The sequence below is a fragment of the Lithobates pipiens genome, unplaced genomic scaffold, assembly GCF_037356315.1.
Source record: "Lithobates pipiens isolate NorthernLeopardFrog02 unplaced genomic scaffold, aLitPip1_a1.2 Scaffold_16, whole genome shotgun sequence".
In the NCBI taxonomy this organism is placed as follows: Eukaryota; Metazoa; Chordata; class Amphibia; order Anura; family Ranidae; genus Lithobates; species Lithobates pipiens.
In genome coordinates, this window is record NW_027507748.1 from 40108627 (window position 1) to 40133674 (window position 25048).

The 25048-nt window shown below is 41.7% G+C and overlaps 1 protein-coding gene across 1 annotated transcript in view; it reads left to right on the plus strand.

Annotated features, from left to right (window-relative positions):
• The window catches only part of LOC143984094 (cell surface glycoprotein CD200 receptor 1-B-like), a 45828-nt gene that overhangs the window by 3325 nt on the left and 17455 nt on the right, over positions 1-25048 (plus strand). Inside the window, exons 2-3 of the mRNA XM_077484411.1 lie at positions 10336-10410; positions 11815-12117. Of these exons, the coding sequence (XP_077340537.1) occupies positions 10336-10410; positions 11815-12117 (378 nt within the window). The remainder of the gene's footprint in view (positions 1-10335; positions 10411-11814; positions 12118-25048) is intronic.

The window sequence follows — 25048 nt, forward strand, 5'->3', positions numbered from 1 at the left end:
TATTTAAAAGGTAATGATTCAACAATGTGGTCTGGAGATGTTACTAATACTATGTCAAGATCTGGGAAAATACTTTATCCCTTTGATCAATTTTATTACCTTTTTCAAAGTTTCGTAAAGATATTAAATCCAAAACATTTAAACATCATTGGAGATGAAAAAGGAGACGTTGTAAGAACATGGGATTTTAAAGTAACAAGAAATTTTACTCAAATAAGGGTCAAAATTGATATTTTTATAGTTGATAGGATTGTTCCAGAAATTAATATTTTCCCACAATCTTTGAAAATTATGAAAGATAAAGATAATTTGCATTTGATATGTAATACAAAAATATCTTTACCTCAAAATTCATTGTTAACTTGGAAAAGGAATGATGAGTTTTTGGGTAGTTTTCTTTATAGTTCTACTATCATAATTCATAAAGGAATTTTTGGTTGTGCGAATTGGATCAATGATACATTTGTTTATCAACAAATGAGAGCATCTTTGAATGATTTGGTCAGGGAATAGAGAAAGTCTAAATGATTTTTGTTCCAATCTGAATATGAATCAAAAAAATATTAAACTGGTATGGAGTATTAACGAGGAAAAAGCAACCTACTTGGATCTAGTGATTGAAAAAAATGGAAACTCACTGAGTACCCACACCTATTTCAAAACAGTGGATAGAAATAGCTATCTCCCCATAGATAGCTGTCATCACCGAAGATGGCTGGATAATATTCCCAAGGGACAGCTAATCAGATTGAAACGTAATTGCTCCAATAAATCAATCTTTTTGGAGCAAGCTAATTTAATTGGTGAGAGATTCATACAAAAGGGTTACCATAGAGATTATATTAAGGATCAAATAGAAAGCGTAGCATCACTGGATAGAGAGGTACTTATACAGGATAGTACAACAAACTCTGAGAAACAAGATTTGGTACCCATTATTATGGATTTCAGTATCCAACATAAACAAATTGAAAAAATAATAAAGAAATATTGGGAGATTATTAAAACTGACCGTCATCTTGCCAATATTTTACCTGAAGTCCCAAAATTTGTTTATAGAAAATCACCAACGTTAAGAGATAGTCTGGCAAAAAATGTCCCTGACCCTCCGAAGAAACCTTTTTCCTTTTTTGAGGGAAAGGGTTTTTATCCTTGCAAGAGATGTTACGCCTGCAGACATGTTGGTGAGAAAATTAAAAAGAAGTCATTTAGATCTTCAGTGACAGAAAAAGAATACATAATTGAAGATTGTATTACCTGCTATACGGAAGGGGTGGTTTATTTATTAGAATGTCCTTGTAAGATCCAGTATGTAGGTAGAACAAAAAGAAAATTATGGAAAAGATTGAGGGAACACATTCAAAACATAAAGAAAGGTTTTGATAAACATAGCCTATCCAAACATTATACTAAGTTCCATAATAAAGACCCCACGTCACTCAAAATCTGCGGTATCCAAAAATTTGTACCTCATTGGAGAGGGGATAATAAGGTGATTAAAATCAGCCAAGCTGAGTCAAGATGGATACATGAACTTCGTACTCTTACACCACTAGGACACAATGTTGAATTTGATCTCAATTGTTTTATTTCTAATTTTTAAACTTTTTTTTAGTATTTTAATAAGAGAATTTTATATACTTTCTAGAAAAAAATCGATATTTTATTTGGTTTTATATTTTTTATATATATATTAGCGTTCATATCCACTGGTACTGTATGTATTTATGATTATTTATGACAAATTATGGTGATTTTTCTATTTTTATGATATTTACAGTGATTTTTATGTATATATTTATTTATTTATTTTTTGGGGATATAGATATGATATTGAGATATTCTATCTCATATAGTTAGCCCTAATAGAGAGGATCATTTATCATGCTGAATGATAATATTAGTATAACCTCTCTCTCTGTTTATATCATTAGTTTTTTCCTTTTAATAATCTTTTTTGGATTCAAGCATATTAATTTAAAGAGCAATTTTATATTTGACCATTAGATGTCGCTCTTCCTATTGTATCTGTATAATTATTATGGTGTTATATATTCAAGCTTAGTAATTTAAAGAGCAATTTTATACTTGACCACTAGATGCCGCTCTTTCTATTCGAATCCGTATATATTATTATGTCATTTTAAATTTAATTCATTTTAACTATTAAATTCTTTCTAATTAGTGATCCACTAATTTAGTTTATGTTTTAACATTTTACCAGTAATATCAGTGGAATATATGGATTGTGGATGCTATGGCCACTGTATTACTGGTTGAAAATAGCGCTGCCGCCCTGAGTTAATATGGCGACGGCGCTCGTCGCATATAAATACCCATGACACCTACTTCCTATCACCCTTTGAAAAAGTTACGTTCTGTAACGCAACGCGTCAGGGAAGGAATTTGGTGTCGGACCCATCACTTCCGGTTTTCGGCCGAAACCGGAAGTCCGCGTCTGCTGCACACTCTGCTGTTATCTTAAATGTAAGTGTGGATTTTACTGTTGTTCTCAATAAAATAGCGAAGTTACTGCACATGAGAGCCCTCTGTGTTCTTTTACCCTTTATGGTCTGGATACCCTGGAGCTATTGGGAGGGCAAGTAATATATAGCCTCACAGTGAAAACTTAATCAGCGGTGAAGCAGTGTGAACGAAATAGAAGCCAGCAGTTACCCTTTTATACAGTGCCTGTATACCAGATATTGGAGGTGAGAGGCTGGGGGAAATAGTTGGTGCACCCATTAAGCACTGAAGTTTGCAGTGATTTGTCACTTGTGGGAATCATCTGATCACATCTTTTTGCATGAACTTTATCCATTTATTTTGCAATGGCATCAGTCACTAATGCACTTTAATCATGGACTAATTATTTATTAATTTTGCACGTTTATCTCACTATTGTTTTTTATATTTTCATATGGATATTCTATTATGTTTGTTTTCATCTGGATTGTCTATGTGGATTATTTAGGTGTCTGAATATTTTTTTACGGATTTCTATTCACTATCTTTGCACATTTATTGCATTCACGTATATTTGTTGAATTTTGAATTTAATCCATTACCTATTGCATTTATATTTAGTGGATAATATTTTCACATTTATTTTGAGATTATTACACATGGATTTTATTTAGCAATGTTTTGGTAGCGCCGCATTTTTACTAATTCATACATCTTTGAATGATACTGTTATATATGAATGTTGCATATCAATAGGAAATTATCCGGTGAAATGTGCTAAGGCAAGTGTTATTATTATGTCTCGAAGGAAAACTCCATGTGTTAATAAGAAAAGTTTCTCTGCAAGTCCTTTTCAGATTAACCATTTCCAATCCAGAACTCTTTTGAGAGAGGGAAAGTTTGTCATTATTTTGTGGAATTTTAATGTTTCAGAATGGAAAATTTCTACAAGGTTTCCACAATGTCAAGGACATTTGGTTAATATGGAATTGGGTATTGAGAGATGGTTTGGAATTAGTAATAGAAATTATAACAGAAATAAGCGTGGTATTGTTGAAGGTATTTTAGGAGGGATTGGCACAATCGGGAGTATAACAAATAGTATTGATATTAATACTAATACTTTAAAGTCTGATCTAGAAATCGCTGGTTTAGTGGGAATTAATGGCATTAAAATACAAAGACATTTAAATCAGATTTTAGAAAATATGGTAATTAAAACTGCTAATATAATGGGTCCATCTATTTTACATCTTCAAAATATTACTCTTGATTTGATGATAAGTGAACAACATTCTCATATAGCCAGAGCATGCTTAGAGGTCCAAAATGAATATTCCACTAATTTTTTAATAATTGCGCAAGCATTTCAGAGTGGAATAACTCCTCTTGGCATTTTACAGTAGTTCCCATAGAATATTTATATGCTATAAATCATACAGATTTATGGGTAAATAAATGGATAGGATGCAAACAGGACATATGTTATAGTTCTTCTATGATTCCAATAGCTGGAAAAGAACAAATTTTGGTTCCAATCACTGTTTTGGGATTACCTGTCAGCAATACACAATTATTATAAAATAAATTACAGTATATAGATTTTGTATTTAACAATGAAAATTCTGAATTAGAACAATTAGATCTGTCATCATGTTTACAATTCCAGTCTAAAGTTATCATTTTACCTTATCAAGATAAAAGTATATTTCATTCTTGTTATCATAATCACACATTATGTTCAGCAAGAATAGAAAAAGTTTAAACAATTTCTGAATTAATTACTCGTGTAGATAAAAAGAAGGTTTGTTTTCAGATTATGTCAGATACAGAAAGGGTTAAAACATTTTCTCTTCTTGTACAAATACAGAAAACCTAAATCAAGGTTTGTATTGTATAGAAAGAGACATTGTTGCAATAAGTATTAATGAGTTGAGAACAAATTTAACAAATATGTTTATGAAAAATATTAGCGCTCTTCCTACACAGTATAATATTTCCCAAATAAATGAATTTCCATGGGAAAAATGGGCAAATATAATTCAAAAGGATCAAGGTTTATTAATAGCTTTGGCTAAGGAATTGCAAAATGCAGAAGTATTGTTTAAACATGAACAAGGTAATTTGCAAGAAATATCACATCAATGGTCAGAATTTTCAGGAAGTAATTGGTGGAAAAAATTTAGTAATAGTGTATCAATTTGGGGAAAAACGTCAATAACTTCAACAGCAGGAAATATTTAATCACATCCTATTGTAATTATTTTTATTATTATTATGTTATTTCTTATATTCCAGTTATGTTTGATGTTTAGAATGAAAAAATGATATTATCAAATTAGAAGTGAAATTAAGAAAGGAGATGAAAGGATTAAAAGGAGAATGGGTTTTGGAGTTACAGATTCAGTTACACATGACAGAACATTTAGAGTTATTGAATCAAAGTCTGCTTGAATGAGACATGAATGTTTTGAATGGATTTATATCTGAAAAATATGATAGTATTCATATTTCAGAGGGGAATGTTATATTCTTAATATTTAAATTTTAATTTGCTTTATTATACTTTATTTAGAATATGAATTCTCAATAATTGTGTGTATGATAGCTTTGGATTAATATCTCCAGATGGTGACATGCTGAAATTGAAAAAGTAAACATTTAAAACTTGTCAGGATTTTGATGAATATTGTAAATCTTATATATGCTTTTAAAGACATATTCCTGTATGTAACTGATATTTTGTTTAGAGTCTTAAGTTATTCCCTTCCCCCCCACTTCCTGTCAATAGAATGGTCAGCTATGTATGATTGATACCAGATGGTAAATAGCTATGGTAACCACTCTTTAGCCCACACCCTTGTGAAGGAGGGTTTATTCTTTTGGCGCAAATTTAGAAGCTTTGGTTTATATAAGCAAAAGCTGGTTGGAAGGACGGTCTCTTGGCTCTGAATACATCATACATCTCAGCACACAGACTTTCAGCTATTCTTCAGCATACAAAGGGTTATTCTGCCATTTTAGAACAATAGAATACATGTTTTAATGCTAAGAATTCTTCTATATTTTAAAACGAATGAACTATACTAGAATTTTATCATTGTACTATTTTTGTAAGTATTATTTTCTACTTTAGTGTGTACAATAAAACATAAAACACACATTTTGATGTACGCTGACTCAGAACTAATTAAGGAAATTCGTCTCACAATCTCAAGCTTATCAACCAAATATATATACAAGACAGATATATATATATATATACATGGCCCTCTGGTGGAATTGTACCCAGTTCCCAGCAGCTCTCTCAACACAGTATCTCACAGCAGATAGTCTCTATGGGCTCAGCACAGGATCACTCTGTCCTATTTTGTGAGACATAGTGGGTGCAAAGGTGGTAAAAGTAATTGGGCGCCAGACCCTTCTTGAATGCAAAATAGGTTTTATTTCTTTTAACCGTCATTTTATATTTTGCAAGGGAAAGAGAGTTGGGGCCAGGACACCTTAAGTAGTTGCAATGTTAAAAGGCAGACTCAGAGGGTTCAATAGGAGGACAGCCGTACAGGGAAAGGATCCAGCAAGGTGCAGGGCCATCTTTAAGGCAGGGCAAAAGGGGCAGCTGCCCTGGGCCCTGTCATTGTTGTGGGGCCCAAAGCAGCTGCCTCATACTTGCCAACTTTCTCAGTTTAAATTCCCTTGTCCCTTGAAGTTTTAGTCCTGTGCTGTGTCCCTACATCTCAGTGTGAAGTGCTGGGACTAATGCTGTCCAGCTCTGCCCTATTGTTGTGTACAGATGACTCACCTGCAACATCCAGGGTTTTAGATAAAAAAGCAACAGTGCAATTATTGGGATCACATATAGTAGCAAATGTATAACATTGGCCCTGTACCCTGCCCTTAACAAAGAGAAAATGTCCTTCAGAGTCTGCTCTTATTTCCATAAGTACAAAGGGACACTTATTATGAAAAGCTATTCTATTGTAACTCCCCTCGCCCTTTTTTCACATTGAACTGCAATCGTTCTGTAATGTTTCCCCATTCTTTCAAGTTACCTCCTTGCTCAGTTCTGAGGAAGGCAAGTACATAGGAAGTGTATTTTAAATAGTTTGCTAAAAATGTAGTATATTTTTAACAGTGAATACCTGGGGACATTGTCATGGTATGCTTCTCTTATCTCCATGTGCAAACAATGCATCTTCTGGCCTTCTTGCTGCTCCTATAGCGGGGTGCATCATCCTGAAGACGGGGGTATGGAAGGGTACTGTTGCAGGCAGGTGCCTACAGAAGGGTTAATGTTTTTTCTGTCCTGACCCTCATGTTCTGGGGTTATCTGTGTCAAGTCTGCTGTCTTTCCTGTGAAACTGTTACAATGTTAATGTGTGGTGGATTTGATGGACTGATTGGCTAGATTTTCCCATCAATTTTCCAAAGATCCACATAAAAGGGGACCCTTCAGTGCCCTAGGAGAAAGCTGCTGGAAATACTATGCAATAAATGCGTTGCGCTAATAAAAACAAAACTTGTGTAAAACAAACAAGCCCAAGTGTCGGTAGTCTCTCAAACAGACCATGGATTCCACATGTGTCAAATTAAGTGAAAAATCTTGTATTCTTGATAAATCAGAATCCCTCCACTGGGTGAATACACCAGCACAATTAGAAATGGACTCTTCCCAAAGAGCCTGGACCCTCTATTATGGAAGGTCATGCAGGCTAGAGGCCACATATGGTAGACAGGGGAAACGATCCCAGATTGGCCACAGGATGACGCCAATCCTCTTTCCTCAGGCCGTTCAGTTAAGGGAAATAATCCTATGGTCCCTCTCTGTCCAGTGATGTCCATGAGTGTCTGTAAATACTGACAAGTTGTTGGCTGTTATGGTGCCAGATGGCTCTCCCAGCTGCAGGGGCCAGTCGGGGCTCCCTGAGGGACTGGGAGCCTGAGGACTCTTAACCGGGCGGCACAGTGGTGTAGTGGTTAGCACTCTCGCCTAGCAGTAAGAAGGGTTGCTGGTTTGAATCCCAACCATAACACTACCTGCCTGGAGTTTGTATGTTCTCCCTGTGCCTGTGTGGGTTTCCTCCGGTTTCTTCCCACACTCCGAAGACATGCAGGTAGGTAAATTGACCCTAGTATACGAATGGGGACCTTGGATTGTGGGCTCTTTCAGGGTAGGGACCGATGTGAGTGTGAAATGGATGAACTGGATGGACCGGTGTCTTTATTCAACCCTACTAACTATGTAACTACAAATCATAGACTGATAGCCTTGTAAGGATCTTTGCCAAACATGGACTCTGTGCTACCTCTTTTGGATAATTTGCTGATTATGGACTATGCTTCTAATGGACTATGCTGTTATGCATTTATGATTACCCTATGTGCATTAGAGCACTTCTGTATGGGATTATACATAAGAAGTTGCCTACAAGAACTGGTCCTGTATATCTGCCTTACTTCAGTAAAGTTCTGGTTACTGCTTGGTCTGAACTCTTTCTCCTAAGTGATGTATTGCATGGCATATTCAGAGAACCAGGACTTGTAAGTAAGGGCACTTAGGTTAAAGTAGACACTACACATAGAGTCCAGTATGGGTCTGCTGTCTAGTTATGGCTGTATTGCTGAAACTAGGGACAACTATGTTATTGTGGCAGCCAACCAGCCAGGGGAATGGTGACTTGGTATGGGTGTTGGCTACTCTGGTGGTGAAGGGGTGTTAAGCTTGACCCCTTCACTAGCACCCGGCTCCCACATTTCTGAATGAGGCACCAGGGAGAAAGGGGGGATAATGACCCCACACATATGCCATGGTAATGTAGGCACATTGCCTACTCTTGGTTAGTCTGTCCACCTAGCTGCCCGGAATGGGAGAAAGGGGTTAATGCTCGTGCCAGCTTTCCTTGTGTGTTTGCTGGTTTTCCTCTGGGGTCCAGCCTCCCTCCTGTGTGATATAAAGGGAAGAGGCCCAGATCCTGAGGGGGGGGGGGGGGGGCGAGTACAAGGAAGTGGGTAACCTATAACAGGCACATATGGAAAAAAGTTTCAGTTTCATGAAGGATGGGTGTTCAACATGGAAACATGGTGGGGGGTTGGGGCTGACTAGACATTGGTATGCAGGTTTTTCTATGTGAAAAAAAGACAATGCTATGGTTTGGCCAGACTAGGTGGAGTCACTGATTAGATTAGAAATTGGATGAGGGTTTGGGGCAAAGAAGTGGAGGCATTCCTCATTGTCCAAGCTACTGGAAACACTAGAGATTTTATGGGATTGTATCACAAAGTAAATACACTCTATGAATTATATAAAGTAATTACAACATTTTTTTAAAACTTTTTTTTATTGTTTTCTGGAGGCTCCAGATTATATCCTAAGAAGCTTGTTGAAACAGCAACCCATTCGAATACTCCCAGAAAATGAACTCCTTCCTTCGAGCACTCGGGAAAATATTGCATTTTGTTCAACAGATGCAGCTGATGACAATAGTAAATAATTATTCATTTCCTAGGATCACCAGCTCCATCTAGTGGCCATAATGCTGTATTTTTCTGATTCACTCTATTTTTTATGAATTAGGCCTCATGCACACGAGACGCTGTTAAACGCGTGTTCAGAGGCAGTTGGACACTTTTCTCAACTTCCTCTGAACTTATTCAATGTTATCCTATGTGTCCATGTACACACTCTAGTTTTTTTCTGTTTTTATGCAGGTGCGTTTAACCTCGTTTTTCCAAAAGCAAAAAAATGGGTTCAGACACAAAAATTTCCACGTTTCAGACGCAAAACGCGGCTAAACGCGGCACCCGCGTTTGTGTTTATAAGCGTTTTTGAAAGGAACCCAATTTTTTGGACCTGAAAACTCAGAAATATGATGGAAAACCATAGAAAACAATAAAAAAAAGTTTAAAAAAAATGTTGTAATTACTTTATATAACTCATAGAGTGTATTTACTTTGTGATACAATCCCATAAAATCTCTAGTGTTTCCAGTAGCTTGGACAATGAGGAATGCCTCCACTTCTTTGCCCCAAACCCTCATCCAATTTGTAATCTAATCAGTGACTCCACTTAGTCTGGCCAAACTATAGCATTGTCTTTTTTTCACATAGAAAAACCTGCATACCAATGTCTAGTCAGCCCCAACCCCCCACCATGTTTCCATGTTGAACACCCATCCTTCATGAAACTGAAACTTTTTTCCACAAGCCACCCCCCTTCCCCCAAGCTAGGCTTGTCCACACCTTGGATTGTGATTAGCAAGTTGATCATCTTGGAAGACACATCTCTGAAAATGACTTCCGATGTAATCCAAAACCAATTAATTGAAGTAATTCAGAATCACATGCAATTATGGGACAAATCCCATATGGCAGAAATAGTGAAAAAAAAACATGCTTTGAGAGCTTGGGGAGGGTCTACATGATGTTATCTTTATAAAAGCTTATAAACGCAAATGCAGCTAAACGCAGCTAAACACGGCATGCAAACGCGGCTAAACGGGCGTTTCAGCTTTTTTTGAGCAGAGTTTTCACCGGCGTCTCGTGTGCATGAAGCCTTAATAGCATTCAATTGTACAAGAAAATAGCCTTGCAACAGTTGATTTTTTTCCCCCATTTACACACAACAAATCCACAAGTGGTTTTGAAGGATAAATAGCCCTGCAGTATTTTTTGTATAGTTACACCCCTTAGTGTAAAACAAAAATATTTTCTCAAATTAAATTTGTAGCGTTTTCTTGATGGGTTTGCTAGTGACCACTGTTTGGCCACAATATGTAAGTTCCAAGAACGCCATTAGACATACAGGATGTGTGATTCTGTTAATAGCTGTGAGTATCGGTGACATTGTCATAGCACATTTCTCCTTTTCAGTGTCTTCATCTCACCTGCAGACAATGTATCTTCTGGCGGTCCTGCTGCTTCTATACCGGGATGTATCCTCCGCAGGTGAGAGCTTTATATTGGGGGTGAGGAGAGGAGGGTGGGGGCAGGGAGATTACTGCTATAAAAAAACAGAGTATGTACTGTATTTAAAGTGTATATAAAACCAAAAGTTTTATTTTTATCTGGACAGAGTAAAAAAAAAGTGTTTCCCTTTCCTGTCCCAGAGACATAACAGGAAGTAAGAGGAAATATCATATAAATGTTTCCAGCTGTATTAATCAACACCACGTCCCCTAATTGCATAGAAAAAAAAAAATGTTATATAGTAACCTTGGAACTTTTAGGGTGTTGAATTCTTCTGCCAGAGTAATACACCAACGTAATATTATTTTGTTTAAAAAATGCTTTATTACAAATCCATTAAAAAGTTTTGGGGTAACAACTCCCCCAAAAAACATGAATTCAGCAAACCATATTCATAAGTGCAAAACCCATGACAGTCAGGCACCTCCCCTCCTCCATAGCATATGTCAGACTAAGCAATGAGCAAGTGTGTGTTATATCCCACTTAGGGGGAGGTGATTTTGTAGTCTTATGCCGCGTACAGACGATCGGACATTCAGCCAGCAAAAGACCGATGAGAGCTTTTGGTTGGAAAATGCAATGGTGTGTACACTCCATCAGACTTTTGCTGGCTGAATTCCCACCAGCAAAAGATTGAGAGCAGGTTCTCAATTTTTCAGACGGAAAAAGTTCTAATCGTAAATTTCCGATCATCTGTAGCAATTCCGATGCGCAAAATTCCTACGCATGCTTATAAACAATTTGACGCATGCTCGAAATCATTGAACTTCATTTTCGCGGCTCGTTCTAGTGTTATACGTCACCGCGTTGTTGACGGTGGAAAGTCCAGCAAACTTTTGTGTGACCGTGTGTATGCAAGACAAGCTTGAGCGGAATTCCGTTGGAAAAACCATCCAAGATTTTTCTGACGGAAAATCCGCTCGTGTGTACGGGGCATAAGATAAGAACTGAGAGGGCTTATTTGACTGCTTGAGTGTACAATACACAGGGTGCCTCCATGTTTCTGGCAGGATCAACCGTTTTTTTTTTTGGGGGGGGTTTGCATTTGAAATATAAGTAGTCCTGGAGCAGGAATGTAAGGAAAGTCAGAAGTGATCATATATGATTTTGTTACGAGTCAGTAACTGAAAATATAGAAAAGGGTGAGCATGACAGCCAGGTAATTAGCATTTCCAGACTGAGAATGACAATCCACATTTTAATGTCAGATAAGGTTCCAGCACTGTCTGCTAAAAAAGACTTTGTATATGTACTGTAAATAAATATTAGACCAAAATCGACCTGCCTAATTGTAAAGAGTCCCGGTGATAATACATAATGCAAGACTTTCAAGGTCAATAAACAGCGTGCTAACAAAAAAACTTTTGATTCTTCTGATTCCAGATGTTGTGGTGGGGAGAAAAGGCAATTCTACAGTTCTACAATGTGGAGAGGATCTTGGAGATGAAATAATAACGGGAGTTATATGGAAGATCCATCACATTAATAATTCTTCGTGTTTATCCTCATATGCTAACCTTGCCAAAAGAGGACTCCAGATAAACAACAACTGCAATACAAGAATGACACTTACCAATATAACACTGACCATCCAGAACACTCAGATATCTGATGGAGGAAATTATACCTGTGAGATGTCACATGCTGAAGGGACCTTCTTCACTACAACTATTTTACAAGTATTAGGTGAGTAATATCTGATTTCACCACAGTGAGAAGGTCAGTTCAGATTTAGCACTACACTTTCTACCATATTGTGTATATATACATATCACAAATAGGGTTGCCAACTGTCCAGGATTCACCCAGACAGTTCAGGTTTGGAATCATGCGTCCGGGTTTCAGACCGCCTGAAACCTGGACACATTATATAGACTGGACTATGGCTTCCAGCAGGGTTGCTGGCTGCAGTTGTCTAAGCTGAGGGTGTCTGTTGCACTCTTTCACACTGCCCGAAGCCAGCACTAACATCCCCCCCCTCCAAACACACACAGATAGGAGAGGAGAGAGGGCTCAATCTGCACCTCTCCCCCCCCCCCCCACCCCTCTGTGTCTGCACACACTTCAAACCCCGGCGCTGTGCTTCAGAAAAAGAAAGTTGGGGCCACAAATTTGAATCCAGCAGCCTCAGATACCATCCATCCCTGTCTGTGACTGAAGTCTCCTCCTTCTCTCTCCTGCCTCTAAGTACACTAAGGCAAATCAGGGTTCTCAGAGCACCCCTTTCATCAGTGTTCCCCTTTACACCAGAGGCAACAGTGTTCCCCCTTACATCAGAGTCTTCTCCATGTCAGAGGTTCTCAGTGTTCCCCCTTAAATCAGGGTTCCCAGAGCATCCCTTATGTTACACCAGAGGCCACAGGGTTTCCCCTTACATCAGAGTCTTCTCCCAGTAGAGTTCTTAGTGTTCCCCCTTAAATCAGGGTCCCCAGAGCATCTCTTATGTTAGAGGCCAGAGTTCTCCCTTAGGCTTGATTCACACCGATGCATTTTTAGTGTTTTTTGCATTTTGCAGATTTGCTCTACAGAACGTGTTTGTTACCGGCCTCAAAATGTGAATTAAGAGAGCCGATGATTGTAGACGCGATGAGATAAGGTGATCAGCTTGGCGTGGACTGCAAAGAATCACACAAACAGCATGAGATATGACCACTAACTTTATGGCTGGAAGTAGTTTAATTTTACATAACAATACATCTTTTACATTTTTATAGTCACATGTTTATAACCATTAACAATATATATAATACAGATTTTAACTAAAGTATTTTAAAACGTAGTTACAACAATGAACATTACTATATTTTAATAACATATATATCCCTGTTATTCAGTGTTATAGATAATTATCTTTATCTCTCTGGTACACTTTAAGGCCGCGTACACACGGGCGGACTGTTCGCCCAACCTTGTCCGCTGAACAGTGTTTGGGCGGACAGTCCGCTCGTGTGTGGGCTTTCAGCGGACAGTTTCAGCGGACAGTTGGACGGACAAAGTTTTCGGAAATTCCGAAAAACTGTCCGCTGAAACTGTGTTTGAGCGAACAGTCCGCCCGTGTGTGGGCCTGTCCGCTGTACTTTCGAAATGAGCGGACTGTTCCCGCTCGGAAAGTCCGCCCATTTCGAGCGCGTGTACAGGTAGGCGGGGCCCGCGAAGGAGACGTCGCGGGCTCCGCCGCCTGGAATGGGCTTAAAGGGGAACCCCAACGCCGAAAAAAATCGGCGTGGGGGTTCCCCCCAAGTCCACACCAGACCCTTGTCCGAGCACGCTACCCGGCCGGCCAGGAAAGGGGGGCGAGCGAGCGCGCCCCCCCTCCTGAGCCGTACCAGGCCGCGTGCCCTCAACATGGGGGGGTGCCTTGGGGAAGGGGGGGGCCGCGCGGCCCCCCCACCCCAAAGCACCTTGTCCCCATGTTGATGAGGACAAGGGCCTCTTCCCGACAACCCTGGCCGTTGGTTGTCGGGGTCTGCGGGCGGGGGGCTTATCGGAATCCGGGAGCCCCCTTTAAGAAGGGGGCCCCCGGATACCGGCCCCCCACCCTATGTGAATGAGTATGGGGTACAATGTACCCCTACCCATTCACCTGTGAAATAAAGTACAAATAAAAACACAACACAGGGGGAAAAAATATTTTATTGCACAGCCGGGGGTCTTCCGTCTTCGGGGGTCTTCTCGCCGGACTCCTCCGCTATGTGTGTGTAGCTCTTTTGCCAGCGGAGGAGTCCGGCTTTCTTCCTCCCCGCCGCCGGCCTCTTCTCCCGACTTCGGGGGTCTTGTCCCCCTCTTCGGTTCTTCTGCCGGGCCACCGCGCCTGGTCCGGTGGCCCGGTCTTCTGTCGCCGTCTTCCGTTCTTCTGTCGCCGCCTTCGGTTCTTCTGCCGGGCCACCGCGCCTTCTTGTAGCTCTTTTACAGGCGGTGGCCCGGTCTTCTGTCGCCGTCGCCGCCTTCCGTTCGTGTTCTTCTTCTTGTTCTTCTTGTTCTTCTCCAGGCGATGTTGACACGTCGCTCCCTCCGGCCGGAATGCCAGAGCCGCCCTGCGCTGTGACTTATATAGTGACAATGGGGCGGGGTCACATGGTATATGTCACATGGGTTGATGTCACATGGTGACCCCGCCCCCTTACGATGTCATAGTCCCCATGTGACATCAACCCATGTGACCAACCCATGTGACATATACCATGTGACCCCGCCCCATTGTCACTATATAAGTGACCGCACAGCGCGTCCCCGGCATTCCGGCCGGAGAGCTCGTCGAGTCAACATCGCCTGGAGAAGAACAAGAAGAACAAGAAGAAGAACAAGAACGGAAGGCGGCGACGGCGACAGAAGACCGGGCCACCGCCTGTAAAAGAGCTACAAGAAGGCGCGGTGGCCCGGCAGAAGAACCGAAGGCGGCGACAGAAGAACGGAAGACGGCGACAGAAGACCGGGCCACCGGACCAGGCGCGGTGGCCCGGCAGAAGAACCGAAGAGGGGGACAAGACCCCCGAAGTCGGGAGAAGAGGCCGGCGGCGGGGAGGAAGAAAGCCGGACTCCTCCGCTGGCAAAAGAGCTACACACACATAGCGGAGGAGTCCGGCGAGAAGACCCCCGAAGACGGAAGACCCCCGGCTGTGCAATAAAATATTTTTTCCCCCTGTGTTGTGTTTTTATTTGTACTTTATTTCACAGGTGAATGGGTAGGGGTACATTGTACCCCATACTCATTCACATAGGGTGGGGGGCCGGTATCCGGGGGCCCCCTTCTTAAAGGGGGCTCCCGGATTCCGATAAGCCCCCCGCCCGCAGACCCCGACAACCAACGGCCAGGGTTGTCGGGAAGAGGCCCTTGTCCTCATCAACATGGGGACAAGGTGCTTTGGGGTGGGGGGGCCGCGCGGCCCCCCCCTTCCCCAAGGCACCCCCCCATGTTGAGGGCACGCGGCCTGGTACGGCTCAGGAGGGGGGGCGCGCTCGCTCGCCCCCCTTTCCTGGCCGGCCGGGTAGCGTGCTCGGACAAGGGTCTGGTGTGGACTTGGGGGGAACCCCCACGCCGATTTTTTTCGGCGTTGGGGTTCCCCTTTAAGCCCATTCCAGGCGGCGGAGCCCGCGACGTCTCCTTCGCGGGCCCCGCCTACCTGTACACGCGCTCGAAATGGGCGGATTTGCCTCCTCCTTACGTGGGCGAGTCCGTTCATTTCAAAAGTTGAGCGAACTGTTTGCCCAACCTTGTTCGTCAAACAGTCCGCTCGTGTGTGGGCAAGTCCGCTCATGCAAATTTTGAGCGGACTGTTTGACAAACTGTTTGCCGAACAAGGTTGGGCGAACAGTCCGCGCGTGTGTACGCGGCCTAAGTGTGCAATAATCATACTGGCAATACATTGCTTTAATACAAATATTTTCATGGTAGTACTCTTTTTTAACCACTAGATGGTGCACATTGCATGTCTGTATGATGCAATACATAAGCTTTACATACAATAGGTTTTTCTATATTAAATAACAGAAAACATGTGCTTCTATAAATCTATGCAATTTTCAATAAATCAGGTTTAAATATACCTATTTAGAAAGGTTTAGTGTTTATCATAGACATTTGTTCTGACTAATGCAGTATTTTCATGTTCTTATGCACTTTTCACTTGTTTCTGACACATGCTGTTCTAAACTTCTAATTACAGCAAAACTATAGCATAAAATCTGCTGAGACTTTTTCTGCATCTGCTCAAGATGTTTAGGAATCTTTCTATCACAGGTTAATACAGATTAGGAACAATTTAGAGTACATACCTGCAAAGAATCACACAAACAGCATGAGATATGACCACTAACTTTATGGCTGGAAGTAGTTTAATTTCCAGTCACATGGTGGGTGGCCTTATATAGACTCTGTTTGTGTACCTTCTCTGCCATCTACTGGTTATTAATAGAATAGAAGGGAGATGTTTAGAAATATAAAAAAAAATGAATATGTACTTTGCTTTGGGGTGTCTGTTTTGTGACCCTATAAACCCCAGTCCGTCACACTCTCCCCTCCTTCAGTTAATGGCTCCCGACATTAAACTCAATTGGTATCTGAACACTATTTAGTGATTTAAGTAACCCAAATAGGTACTTGTTGCCACCAAGGAGCTACGTTAACTACCTGGCATGTCATGGGAGTAGCTAGCATTGTAGGAGTTTGTATGGTGTGAATCTGACTTGGTATGTATCTTGGCTGATCTAGTGTGTCATACGTAAAGATCTCTTTAGGCTTAACTTGTCTGGTAGATCTTCTGACAGGAGTTGAGTCTTCTCCATCAACATCATTCTCCATTTGCATATCTTGGTTCACAGGTAAGTCTTGACTTAATGAGGGTAATTCTGCAGTGTCTAGTCCCACCATGTCTGTAGCCCAGATTTGGTCGCCAACTACTGTTCCATCATCTTTTTCTTGTTCAAGATTGGGTGTGGTAGTTGTAGGATAGAACTCTTCAGCAGAAACTCTTAATGGAATTTTCTGTACGTTTTGAGAGTTTGGTTGAGACACAACACAATCATGACTTTCTGTAGTCTCTGGTATATAAGGATAATACCATCTTTCTTCATCTGAACATTCCTCCTCCTGGTCCACATCCATTCTGGTATCCTTTCTGTTACTTGATTGCCTTTGTTTCATTGGTACTCTTGGAATGTGTCCTTCAATTGGTAGGTCATTTACTGGTAGTAAAAGATTTCTGTGCAGTACTCGAATAGTCCTTTTACCACTTTCAGGCTGAATTTTGTACACAGGCCCATCTTTGATTCTTTCTACCACTTTGTGTACTGATTCTTCCCAGTATGAACGAAGTTTACCAGGTCCTCCTCTTTCAGAGAGATTTCGTACTAAGACCCGATCACCCGGTTGAAGAGGTGCTCCTTTTATCTTTTTGTCATAGTACTTCTTCCCTTTAGCAGATGATTTTTTGCTATTCTCGGATGCGATTTTGTAAGCTTCTTGCATTCTAGATGCCCATTTCTGAGTAAATATTGGTTGACTTTCTGATTCCTTTTCCAAATTTAGGTTGAGCATTAGGTCAATTGGCAAACGAGGAGATCTTCCATACAATAGAAAGAATGGCGAGTATCCTGTGGCTTCATGCCTGGTGCAATTATATGCATGAACCATATGTGGAAGATGTTCTTTCCAATCTGACTTTTTCTCTTCCTCTAAGGTGCGAAGCATCTGTAACAAAGTACGGTTCAGTCTCTCCACTGGGTTACCCTGTGGATGGTATGGAGTAGTTCTTGAATGAGAAATCCCTGCCAATCGTTGCAATGTCTGAAATAAGTTGTTTTCAAATTCTCTTCCTTGGTCATGGTGGAGTTTCTCTGGATAGCCAAAACGTGGTATGAAATCTTGAAAGATCTTTTCTGCCGCCGTTTTTCCAGATTTGTTCTTAGTTGGATACGCTTGTGCAACGCGTGTGAAATGGTCAACTATTACAAGTATATACTCATATCCTCCTTTGCTTTTCTCCAAGTGAAGATAATCAATGGATACTAACTCCAAAGGTGAACTGGTAGTAATCGAACCCATAGGTGCTCTTTCTGTGATATTTGGACGCTTTTGTTTGATGCAGCTGCACTTCTTCAGCACATATTCATCAATGTCTTTTTGCATAAATGGCCAGTAAAATCGTTCACGTGCTAGGTGGGTTACCTTGTCAGTACCAATGTGACCCATGTCATCATGAATATTTCTTAAGACCAATGGTTTTAACTTTTCTGGTAGAACTAGCTGTTTTCGGGTTCCAGAATGTCGGTAGAGGATTCCTTTATCGACTCTGAGTTTATTCCATTCATGTATCAAACGTCTTGTTTTGCTGGTCATACTCTCCTTTTCTTTGTGGTTTGGAATCCAGTCGTTCTCCTTAAGCCAGACCACTTCTCTAATGTTGGTATCGTCTTGTTGTAATGCTCTGATATTCTCCTGAGTCATTGGGCAGATTGTCTGTCCTTTCAGCAATTCTTCGGCCACATCACTTTCTGAGTGAAGAGTCAATGAAGCCACCCATAATGCCTCTTCTTCGTCAACAGCTTTTCTCCCTTGCCACATAGCTGACACAACCTCAGATGGTACAAGCTCTGTGTACTCACTCAGATTCTTCGTGAGTTCCACCGGAAATCGTGACAGTGTATCTGCGTCTGCATTCTGTTTACCTGGCCTGTACTTGATATCGAAGTGGAAATCGGACAACTCGCCAACCCAGCGATGACCCACAGCATTCAATCTGGCAGTACTCAATACATATGTCAATGGGTTGTTGTCTGTATAAACGGTGAATGTTGGAGCGTAGTACAAGTAATCTCTGAATTTGTCACAGACTGCCCACTTGAGAGCTAAAAACTCAAGTTTACCAGAGCGAAGATGGTAATTGCGCTCTGCTGGAGTCAATGTTCTGGAGCCAAACCCAATAACACGAAGTTTTTCTCCTTGTCGTTGGTATAGTACAGCACCTAGGCCTTCATTGGAAGCATCAGTGTGTAAGACGAAGGGTAAGTCAAAATCAGGGTATGCTAGAATTGGAGGATTGGTTAGCATGTCCACCAGTCTGGATACTACAGCTTGATGTTTGGGTGTCCATTGAATCGGTGTTTTAGATGGCACTTGTGCTTTGTTCCCGTTTTTCTTCATAGATTCCATCCGATTGTTTTTGGGGATGGATGTAGCAGATTCTTTCTCAGTGTTCTGCAAAAGTTCATACAGTGGTTTAGCAAGTCGAGAGAAATCTTGAATGAAGGACCTGTAGTAGCTCAGGAATCCTAACAAAGATCTGACTCCTCCCACTGTTTTTGGTTCTTTCCTTTTCAAATGTAATACCGCTTCAAGATCTTTTGGGTCAATTTTTATGCCTTCTTCTGACACCATTCGTCCAAGGTATCGAATCTGTAGTTTAAAGAGTTCACACTTCTTCAGTCTAAGTTTGATACCATGCTCACGCATTCGACTAAGCACTTGCCTAATATCATTGACATGCTCCTGAAAAGTTTTGGAGTAGCAAAGTACGTCATCCAAGTATGGAGAACAACATTTGTCTCTGATGCCCTCTAATACATTCTCCATGCATCTCTGAAAAGCTGCTGGGGCATTCGTTAATCCAAATGGAATACGGTTCCACTCCAGGAGTCCCCAGGGGGTGCTGAAAGCCGTCAGATGTCTGGAGTCTTCATGCACAAAGCCTTGATGATACGCACTACCCTGGTCCAGGATTGAGAACCACGTAAATCCTCCTAAGCTATCCAGCAGATCTTGTATTCTGGGTAGTGGATGTCTATCTGGGATAGTCTTTCGGTTTAACTCCCTAAAGTCAACACATAGTCGTAGGCTACTGTCCTTCTTTCGAACACAAACAACTGATGATGAGTATGCGGAAGAAGATTTTGTTACCCAACCTCGGTCAAGAAGGTTTTGGATATATTCTTTCACTTCTTTGTATAGGGGTTTCGGTATCGAATTGTAGCGTTTCTGGACAGGAGTTTCATCTTTCAGATTTATCCTCAGTTTCAGGTTAGGGATGCATCCTATGTCTCCCTCATCTCGAGCAAAGACATCTGATTCATCATATAACATTTGTCTCGCTATCTCCTGTTCTTCTTCTGAGAGATATTCCAAATTGACAGGTGGGTGCCACTTAACAGATTTGTTAGTGGGTAGCTGATTTGCAGTGTCCACTTGATTCAACTGGTTTACATGAAACACCCTTTTCTTCTGATCAATTTCCTTTCCATCGTCTTTGTTTGGAGACAATGGTAGAATCTCAGCTGCTGGAGAAATGGTACCCAATACTGTTCTGGGTGGAAGGTAGATGTCATGTAGAGTATGGTTCAGTATAGGTATCTTCACCAGTTTAGAGAACCCATTTGGCACATCTACCACTGAAGGAAATAGTTCAAGTCCTTCCTCGACTGGATATTCGGGAAGTGGTTCAAATGGCATGATTCCTCCTTTCGGCCACGCTCTAATTCTGCATTTGACTTCACAGAGCTCGCCTCCTTTAATCTGGAGTCCCTTCTTCCCCACTTTGACCATACGACTATCGAATATTTCTCCTGGGTCAGTTGCTTGACTGACAGCATTGACAATGTTATTCGCTACACTCTGTCTTACTTTCATAGCTTCACTCAGCAAGATAGTCAGGTTCTGGGTGCTGTTTGGTCGGTCACGGTTTTCTCTGATCAATTCTTCGATAACATTAAACCCAAGAATTGGATTGTCATTAGAGCAGTCACTCACCAGCATTGGCACATAAATGGCTGAGTTTCCATGTCCACTACTTTCGAATTCCAGGCAGACTTCAATCCATCCGATGAATGGAATGATAGAACCATTTGCAGCTGTAATGGATAAGTTGTCATCGCAAAGTAAATCTTGTATGTGCCTAATGGAGACGCTGGGTAGAAACTTTTCTAACCATGTCTTCCCGACAATGCTGACCTGAGCTCCTGTATCCCTCAACATGTCAACCGGTACACCATTCATCTGACATGACAGTAGGCATTTTCCTCCAATTAATTGTGCTACGTGTTGTTTGGAGAATCCATTCTCTTTTGGGAGTGTTCTAGTTGACCGGTGGGTGAATACCCTGTTTACCTTAGCATGGGACAGATCATTTGAGGTGGTCACTGGTTGTCCCTTTCCCAGTGACCGTCTGTTGTTTCCCGACTGCCTTCTTTTCTTCAAGCAATCAACCGCTCTGTGTCCTGTCCAACCACAGTAGAAACAATGGTAGCAGTTCTGACTCTCTCGTTTAATGCAATCATCACACCTGGGCTTGCAGTGAGTTATATCTGGAACTTGAACATTGGTTAGTGGCTTACTCATTTGGTTTCCAACAAGAGGAGTTAGCTTCATCATCTTTTCCAGGTTCTTTGTGAGAGCAGAGACCTGTGTTGTTAGTTTCATTAATGCAGTGTGATTTGCTTTAACATCTCCCTCAACTCTCTGTTGCAAGGTGTCTTTTTCACTATTCCCTGGTGTCTGTGATGAACGAACAGTAAGAGGTTTATGTTTAGGGGCACTGTTTAAGCGTCTCTGCCTTTCTGTTTCCTCATCAACTGATCTGGTGACTTGCTCTATGATAAAGTCATCCGTTACTGTCAAATCACACACATAAGGCTTGATATCTCGTCTAACATTAGAATTTTTCTCATTTAGTCCCTGATACAGTGTATGAAGGAATATGCCTTGCACCAGTTTTTTGTCATAGCTAAGCTCTCGCCTATCATGTTGTGATGTAGACAGAACTTTTTGTTTTAACCCCACTAGCCTGTAAACAAATTGTTGTGCTGTTTCTCTTTCTTGCTGGGTAGCATTGCTAAGGTCCTGAAATAACTCATTACCACTTACGTTCTCTCATATGTGACTTCAAAAACCTTTTCAATTCAGCAACAGTAAGATCATCTTTGTCAGTCAACATATCTTTAAAATGACCAGGTTTGATTATTCTCAACACTGTGCGTATAATTTCAGATTCAGGGAATTTTTCTGTTAGACCCTCGTCAATTTGTCTGCACACGCTACTGTAACTCATGTCCGAACCATGATCTGAAATTACACCACCATGCATTTTAAATTCTCTACGTGGCAATAAAGCAACAACATCAGTTAATCTCACCACCTCCGATACCTGTTCAGTCCTTGCAGTCCCACTACTTATTTTTTTTGCAGCGGTTGCAATGTCCACAGTTGGTGTACTTTCCTTGTTAAGTTTTAGTTCATTGATCTTGTCTTGGATAATGAGTAGGTAAGACATACCTTGATCTTCCAACTTTTCCAGCTGATCACTTCTCAAGTAGCCTTTAATAAATTCAACAAGTTCCATTTCGTTGGTACCAGTCACTGATGGAACGTCCATGTCTCTTTCATCTTCCAGCGTAATAGCGAGGCTATGCAGCTGTTCTTCATTAAGCAGATGAATTTGTTTCCGGATATCCCACATCAGCGCACGATGAGGAGACGCCATCTCTGTTGCAATCTGAAGACTTGCACTCACGAGGCAGACGACTCTCACGACTCTCCTTGTAGCTCTGTAGCAGGCTCACGCTTGTCTCGCACTTCCCTCTCACTGGTAACCCAACGAATCCCGGACGAGCCCCCAAAATGTTACCGGCCTCAAAATGTGAATTAAGAGAGCCGATGATTGTAGACGCGATGAGATAAGGTGATCAGCTTGGCGTGGACTGCAAAGAATCACACAAACAGCATGAGATATGACCACTAACTTTATGGCTGGAAGTAGTTTAATTTTACATAACAATACATCTTTTACATTTTTATAGTCACATGTTTATAACCATTAACAATATATATAATACAGATTTTAACTAAAGTATTTTAAAACGTAGTTACAACAATGAACATTACTATATTTTAATAACATATATAGCCCTGTTATTCAGTGTTATAGATAATTATCTTTATCTCTCTGGTACACTTTAAGTGTGCAATAATCATACTGGCAATACATTGCTTTAATACAAATATTTTCATGGTAGTACTCTTTTTTAACCACTAGATGGTGCACATTGCATGTCTGTATGATGCAATACATAAGCTTTACATACAATAGGTTTTTCTATATTAAATAACAGAAAACATGTGCTTCTATAAATCTATGCAATTTTCAATAAATCAGGTTTAAATATACCTATTTAGAAAGGTTTAGTGTTTATCATAGACATTTGTTCTGACTAATGCAGTATTTTCATGTTCTTATGCACTTTTCACTTGTTTCTGACACATGCTGTTCTAAACTTCTAATTACAGCAAAACTATAGCATAAAATCTGCTGAGACTTTTTCTGCATCTGCTCAAGATGTTTAGGAATCTTTCTATCACAGGTTAATACAGATTAGGAACAATTTAGAGTACATACCTGCAAAGAATCACACAAACAGCATGAGATATGACCACTAACTTTATGGCTGGAAGTAGTTTAATTTCCAGTCACATGGTGGGTGGCCTTATATAGACTCTGTTTGTGTACCTTCTCTGCCATCTACTGGTTATTAATAGAATAGAAGGGAGATGTTTAGAAATATAAAAAAAAAATGAATATGTACTTTGCTTTGGGGTGTCTGTTTTGTGACCCTATAAACCCCAGTCCGTCACATGTTCCATAGGAAACCATGTTAAAAATAGGCTGTAGTGCAAATCTGCAAAATGCAAAAAGCACTTAAAATGCATAGGGGTGAATCAAGTCTGACATCAGAGTCTGCAGAGTCCCCCAGTGAAAGGGAACTCTGAGGCGGCGTACACACGCGGGGACTGTTTGCCGAAACTAAGTTCGTCAAACAGTCCGCTCAAACTTTTGAATGAACGAACACGCCCACACACGGCACTTTTTGAGCGGACAAATACGGCAAACTTTGTTCGTCGTACTAAGTCCGCGCAACTTTTGAAATGAGCGGACTCGCCCACACACGAGGCAACAGTCCGCTCATTTCGAGCGCGTGTCAAGGTAGGCGGGGCCCGCGAAGGAGACGTCGCGGGCTCCACCGCCTGGAATGGACTTAAAGGGGAACCCCAACGCCGAAAAAAATCGGCGTGGGGGTTCCCCCAAAGTCCACAACAGACCCTTGTCCGAGCACGCTACCCGGCCGGCCAGGAAAGGGGGGCAAGCGAGCGCGCCCCCCCTCCCAAGCCGTACCAGGCCGCGTGCCCTCAACATGGGGGGTGCCTTGGGGAAGGGGGGGCCGCGCGGCCCCCCCCACCCCAAAGCACCTTGTCCCCATGTTGATGAGGACAAGGGCCTCTTCCCGACAACCCTGGCCGTTGGTTGTCGGGGTCTGCGGGCGGGGGGCTTATCGGAATCCGGGAGCCCCCTTTAATAAGGGGGCCCCCGGATACCGGCCCCCCACCCTATGTGAATGAGTATGGGGTGCAATGTACCCCTACCCATTCACCTGTGAAATAAAGTACAAAAAAAAACACAACACAGGGAAAAAATATTTTATTGCACAGCTCCGGGGGTCTTCCGTCTTCGGGGGTCTTCTCGCCGGACTCCTCCGCTATCTTCTTGTAGCTCTTTTGCTAGCGGAGGAGTCCGGCTTTCTTCCTCCCCGCCGCCGGCCTCTTCTCCCGACTTCGGGGGTCTTGTCCCCCTCTTCGGTTCTTCTGCCGGGCCACCGCGCCTTCTTGTAGCTCTTTTGCAGGCGGTGGCCCGGTCTTCTGTCGCCGCCGCCTTCCGTTCTTCTTCTTCTTCTTCTTCTTCTTCTTCTTCTTCTCCAGGAGATGTTGACACGTCGCTCTCTCCGGCCGGAATGCCAGAGCCGCCCTGCGCTGCCACTTATATAGTGACAATGGGGCGGTGTCACATGGTATATGTCACATGGGTTGGTCACATGGTGACCCCGCCCCCTTACGATGTCATAGTCCCCATGTGACATCAACCCAAGCAACCCAAGCAACCCAAGCAAAAGAGCTACAAGAAGATAGCGGAGGAGTCCGGCGAGAAGACCCCCGAAGACGGAAGACCCCCGGAGCTGTGCAATAAAATATTTTTTCCCTGTGTTGTGTTTTTTTTTGTACTTTATTTCACAGGTGAATGGGTAGGGGTACATTGTACCCCATACTCATTCACATAGGGTGGGGGGCCGGTATCCGGGGGCCCCC